Source organism: Coturnix japonica, chromosome 23 (assembly GCF_001577835.2).
Source record: "Coturnix japonica isolate 7356 chromosome 23, Coturnix japonica 2.1, whole genome shotgun sequence".
NCBI classification, from domain to species: Eukaryota; Metazoa; Chordata; class Aves; order Galliformes; family Phasianidae; genus Coturnix; species Coturnix japonica.
The window spans coordinates 2,501,669-2,508,027 of record NC_029538.1 but is presented as its reverse complement, the minus strand read 5'-3'; the positions used below and the strand labels follow the sequence as shown (position 1 = coordinate 2,508,027).

The 6,359-nt window shown below is 49.8% G+C and overlaps 1 protein-coding gene across 5 annotated transcripts in view; it reads right to left on the bottom strand.

Annotated features, from left to right (window-relative positions):
- Positions 1-235: 235 nt before the first annotated feature.
- The window catches only part of PTPRU (protein tyrosine phosphatase receptor type U), a 41,820-nt gene continuing 35,696 nt past the window's right edge, over positions 236-6,359 (bottom strand). For all 5 annotated transcript variants that reach the window (XM_015883639.1, XM_015883640.2, XM_015883636.1 and 2 more), the window contains 4 exons: positions 5,306-5,431; positions 4,529-4,686; positions 3,673-3,808; positions 236-2,508 (listed from right to left, as the gene is read on the bottom strand). In XM_015883639.1, the coding sequence (XP_015739125.1) occupies positions 2,446-2,508; positions 3,673-3,808; positions 4,529-4,686; positions 5,306-5,431 (483 nt within the window). In that variant the 3' untranslated portion in view covers positions 236-2,445. The remainder of the gene's footprint in view (positions 2,509-3,672; positions 3,809-4,528; positions 4,687-5,305; positions 5,432-6,359) is intronic.

The window sequence follows — 6,359 nt, the reverse complement described above, 5'->3', positions numbered from 1 at the left end:
ATCCCAGCACGTGGCCTTGTACCTGTTTCCCCCCAAAGCATCCTTGAACAAACCAAGATATGGCCGTCTCTTTTCTCCTCTCCCTTCCCCTTCCTTAATTCATATGATGATTTAGGTTATAAGGGACCTTTATTATCTAGATCCACCCCCCTCAGCTTATAGGGCAGGGACACCTTCTAGACCAGGTTCCTGGTAGTCCCATCCCAATGCCAGCATGAGAAAACCAGAAGCCATCACAAATTTGGAACATTTATTTATGCAACTGATTTTTCTTAAAAGGAAAGAAAGCCAAAAATAATATTAATTAAAAATAAAACCCAAAAACCAAAGAAACAGTCAACAACAGCTGGATGTGTGTGGTACAACCCACATCAAACATGTCCCTCCTGTGCCCCCCCCCACCCCAGGTCCTTCATGTCCCCTCCATGGGGACATTATAAAGGGAAAAAAATAAAAGCACCACTCGAACCTGTAATACCAATAAACATTATCCATCTTAAGAACAGTATTTATAGTTTTATATATATATTTCTCTCTATATATATTCCTATGTACAGGCTGCCCTTGCCTCTTGTCACATGAGCATCTCAGCAGGGGCTGGAGATGCATTGGTTTTTACAGCACTTGGATTCCAAAGTCTGCCCTCAAAACCCAGAGACATCCAGCAAGGAGATATGAAAAGAACCCTCACTTTTGAAACGTATGCAGCAATTCCTCCATTCTCTGCTCTCTCTCCTCAGGTCTAAATGGGGTTTCAAACTTGCTTTTCACCATTTTTCTTCTAGCCAATATTCATCTGCAAGCAGCAATCCCACACAGCACCTGCATTCCCTGGGCAGCATGGACGTGGTGCTGGAGAGCAGGAGACGCTGACCAACCCCACACAACAGCTGCAATGAGAGCAGCAGCGTCACCCAAATCACTTGTGTTACCAACCCCAACTGGAGCAATGAGACTGTTTGGTCACAAGGCAACACCGGCACACAGCAGGGATGGAAACAAAGGGGAATGTGTTGCATAGCCCTTGGATAAAGTGTTGTCAAGCTGTGCCAGTTACTCAGCAAGGACGTGGGCAAATCCTCCAAGGAGAGAGATTGATCTTGTGGCCTCCCATCCTCAGAGAGCAGGTGGAAGTTTCTCAGGGGTTTGCTCATCCTTGGAGAAGCCACTTTGGCTCTGAGACCTTCGTGCTGCAGACTGGTGCAACCAAACAGCATCTGCTTGGCTTTGGATCATCTTGTGGGTACGAAGGCAGCAAGGGTGGAAAGGTTCTGCTGCCCAGGGAAGATGGCAGTGAAGGATACGGATACCCACGTGCAATTGCAAGCATAGGGATGCTAGTTTCTCATCTGATTTTTCTCTACTTCCCCAAAAATGACTGACAAAGGGCTGTGTTCAGCCCCCCCAAGATAAACAGCATCACCAACTCCTGCAGACAAACCTGCATCCCTTTGCTGTGCCCCCATGGAGTTGTTTGGAGAGAGAAATCCCTGCCCACAGTTCACTCCCAGTTCCTGATGACAACCTGGCTTTTCCACTGCACCTGATGTCTGCCTGCAGCAGGATGAAACCAGAAGGCATCAGCTGCCTTCAAACATCAGCCCCATGATTTTGCCTTTAGGGTCCTGGCTTCTGGGTGGGCACTAGGAATGTGTGACCAGCTCTTAGAGCCCCCCAAAGGAAGGAATAATTACTATGGATGGAGGTGACTGCAGATGGAGACAGACATGCCACAGGGGAAACGCCACTTCTGCAGCTTTGAAAGGACATGGAGAGAACTCTGGGCTGGTCCCCATGAGGGACATCACACATCCCCTGCAACCCATCCCACAGTCCCCCTTTGTCCAGGGCTGAATGTATGGAGGACACAATTCACTGAAACACAACAGTGGAAACCAAGCTCGTGTTAAGCAGACAAATCCATAAGCTTCCTTCAGTGGTTTTGCTCCAGTACCAAGTGTTTCCACACAGGGCAAAGCACATCAGAACCATTGGGGCTCCCTGAAGAGCAGCTTCAGCTCTACGTGTGACTTAAAAACATCTCCACAGATATTCATCCACCTAAAACAGGCTTGAATCCTTCAGTTCTCTCCATCCCTTGGGGTCTTCTCCAGCTGTTCCAGATGTGTCCAGGTGGGCGCAAGCAGTGCTGAAGGGCCACCTCCCGTGCTCACCAACTCCACATCACAGCAGGGATGGGATGAGGTGAGATGCAGCATCGACCCATGGCCATGCACTTGGAGCAGTGGGAGGGAAGGCGGAGAGCAGAGGATGGAGAACAGGCAGCACTTCCCCAGGTCCTTTTGTTGCTCCTGATTTGTGTCTGTGTCCGGTCCTTTGCTGTTTCCCCCTCCACCTTCAGCACTAACACAATGTCCAAGTGCAAAAATGGGAGTTTGGCACAAACCCTAAGCAAACCTCTGCCTTCACCTTCCTGGCGAGGTGCTATCTGGTCTCCAGGGACTCCAAGTATTCCAGTGCTATGTCGTAGCAGAAGTGATACTGCTCCTGTATGGGGACAGAGGAGAGAGTTAAGATCCCCAGCATGGCTAGCTCTATATTTATAGCAAAAAACACTGTTTGAACTTGTAAGCTTTGTCCACCTTTGTCCTCATTTATGTGAGCTGCTCTTGTGCCTTCACACTCCCATTTAGCACACAAAACTATAGGGTAGCACAGACATCAGAAGTGCCCTTTCCAGTGAGATACTGCTCTTTCAAGCATCCAATGAGCAAAACAGGCAGAAGGTGGAAAACCACCATAATCCAGGTTTCAGGGTTGGAGCATCCTGGATACAGGGGAAGACTGAGCCTGGAGGAAAAGGTGTGTGTGTGTTGGGGGAGGGAAAGCTCACCTCCCAAAATCCACAGCAGCAGCACAAAAATCCCATTATCCCCAGGTGGGAGTGGGAAGAGGGGCTTCAAAGTAGGGAGGCTGTGTCAGCTTAGATTAAAAGCACATAATGCTTTAGGATTAAGAAAAGAGATTGTTTCCATTTATTATAATATAAAAATAAACCCCACGGGCAGACAGAGGAGGGGGAAGATGCACAGGCTGGATCCAGAGGGAACCGTTCTGCTCTGGCTGCTCTCTGCAGGCCTGCACTCATACACAGGGGGAGGATCCGGCCTCCAGTGGCTCCAGGAGATTGGGATTCCCAGAATAGCTGTTTCAGGTTCATTTGAGCCTAGAGAATGCTTGTGTCCTGATGTGAAATGTTGCCTTTTTAATACCTTGGTAATTTAGCCCAATGGGCCTGGTGGCTTCATGCTTGTCACATCATCTTTCCATTATCTGCAGCCCTCCCTCCACCCCCCGGTACCCTCCCTCGCCTTCCCCTCTAATTTAATTCCTAATGAAATGCTTTTGAGGGGGATGTGATTTGCGTTTGTCAACTTAAGAGATTTCATAATCCAAGCGGGGTAAATATTTCCGGCTGGCTTCCTTCTGAACCACCACCAGGCACCAGCTCAGCACTGGAGATACGGAGACAGACATGTGCTGCTCCTGCCCCAACCCTGCTATCAGGGACCCAGAATAAGGCACAAGATTTCTACCCCTAAAGAAGCAGTGTTTTGGGGTACACGCATCCTATAGCATCCCCTTCCCTGCTGGAGACTTGCAGGAAGGCAGAAGCAGTTAACGTGGATGCTGGTAGTGCCTGTTGCTTACCAAGGTCTCCACCATATTTGGCTTGTAGTTGCGGAGGGTCTTCGCAGCATAGAAGACATCTGCCATGTTGTGACACTTGATCATCTCCAGGATCATGGTGGAGGCACAGTAGGTGCCACTCCGGCCACCCCCATTCCTGGTGGGAGAAGCACACGATGAGGGCTAAAGATGGCCTTCAAGCATCTTCCTGCACCATTCAGTTCCCCTAATCTCTCTCCATTCCCTCCTTCCCACTGTAGGTCCCAGAACTCCAATCAACTGGGTGATATCAACGATTCCCTCATGTGATCCTGCTCTCTGGTCCACGCAATAGCCAGGTAAGAGCAACAAAGTGCCTTTTTGGACTGTCGGAGCTGAGGCTCAGACACCTGAGCTCAGTTCTCAATCACAGACCAATTTCCTGACTGACCCTAGAGATGCTATCTAGTCCCTATGTGACCCTCTTGCTATTCGTAGCATGACCCAGCTCTGCTCTGCAGGCTGAGCACTGTGGGTAGCACTGGCTGGATGTGCTGACCCTCATTCTTCCATCACTGCAGTAAAAATCATTCATCTTGCAGTGAAACCATCCGTCACATCCACGTCTGATCCCTGACAGTGATGGGGACTGGGGAGAGAGGATGAGCAAACATGACGCCGGTGTTTTATAAAGCATGTTTTCAAATTACCCTCTGGCTAATGAAGATGGGTGAAGCCATAATTAATTTTTGATTAAAGGCTCTCCTGCTGTCTCTACCAATCTGTGAACGTGCTGGGTCCCATCTGAGGAGAGCAGGGGATGAAGAGTACATGCAGCCTGCAGTGGGAGATGCACAGCCCCAACACCAGAGCCCACAGCCCTCCAGCTGACACTCACAAGCAGTGCACCACAGTCCTGCCATCGCCGCTCTCCTTCTGCCACCTCTCCACTTGAGCCAGGAGGTGCAGGAAGGACTTCTTGGAGTCTGGGGTGTCTCGGTATGCTGACCACCGCAGGTACTGGAAGTGTCGGACCATCAGGTGCCCCTCCTGCAGCTAGAAAAGCAAACATCATCAGCATTAAGCCACAGGAGCCCTCTTTTGCCTCTGCTGGAGGTTTTATGGCCAGACGTGTTTGTCATGTATTAACTGTAGAGCAAAAGGGCTCTAATGCAATGAGATGGATGGTTAAGCCCTCTCCTTGACAGCTCACACCAACCCAGTTGACACACCACTCCAGGCAGCTCCATCAACGTGGTTCATTCTAACCAGCAGCACCTCGAGCTGGCTGCATTCACAGAACCTGGCAGCTGAGCTCTCAGTTTCTCCAGGTCTCCTCCATCACATCCTCATCCTGCATGCAGAGGACCCCAAAGGTATGTTTGCTGTGTTTGCTGAGCCGGGAGGCTCACAATGAGCTGCTGCCCATAGAGGGGTGGAATGTTGGCACCATGCCTTAATACCCCAGTAAGCTGGTTAGTGGGGAAACTCAAATCTGGTTAGCAGGCTGAGAGAGGAGGATTACATCCACTGAGCTGAATGGGGCCAGACTCCAGCCTGGCAGACGTGGAGGGGGGGGTTTGCTCAGAAATATTCAGGGCATCAGGAGGTAGAACAGGAAGAAAACTCCTCTGGCACCCAGTGAGGAAAGCCCCCAAACCAGAGATAGACTCACCCGGGTTATGTTCTGCACTCTGAAGAGACGGGACACGATGTCCTCATCTGCTGCTCCTGACACGTACTCCACCTCCATAGGGCCATAGTGCTGGAGCCCAGGCTCAGGCCAGTATTGAAGGCAGGGCTGCAGGGAGAATAGGCACAGTGCAGCTTTAGCCATCAGATAACACAACGGTGACCCTCAGCCCATGGCCAGGACCATCCCAAAGTCAAACCAACATCAGCTGGCAGCAAGGAAGGGCTGTAGAGCAGCTCCTGCTCCCTCCCACGTCCTGCAGGGCACTGATGGATGGCTCTGGCCAAGGGTCACGGATGCAATTGTTTTCACACCATGACAGCTGGGAAACCAGCAGCGATACAAAATATATGATGTTTGTCAGCACACTTTAACAGAACATTTAGCATTTCAGGCCATCTAACGGCCTGGGCCTAACTGCATGGCAAATGTGTTTGAGAAATAATTGGTTATTAATAGGGGCTATAAATCTCCAAGATCTCTAAGCTTTCTAGACTCAGAGCTATAATTTGGATATTAAAACTTCCTTCAGCAAGACACAGTTCAAGTGAGGGATATACCCTCTAAGTCACCTTTCAAAGCTGCCTGCTGTAAAGGCTGATTTATTAGCTGTTGGTCCTAAACTGGTAAACATTTAAGATCCAGCTAAATATTGTTACACGCAGACATCCCTGAAGAATAGACGTCTAGAGAGAGAGACAGGGCTGAATAATGAAGAAATATGGCACAGCCCTGGCTAGGATGGGGCTGTGGGATAGCAGCTGTACTGCCACGCTGCAGGGGACAGGCAGCTCCTGCTGGGCATTTCAGAACAGGGAATGAATGAACAGGTGGGGAGAAAGAAATGAAATGTTGGATGTTTTATTCCCCCACTGCTGCTGTGGTTCCTTACAACTGGGTTCAGCTGACAGCTGATGCTTTTGCTGCATTGGTCATAGTGCAGATGGTACCATGTGAGCATGTGGAGCTGTGTGTGTGTCCAGCACTTGGATCCACACAACACAGGACTAGTGCTCCATTCATAGCATCCTTGTGA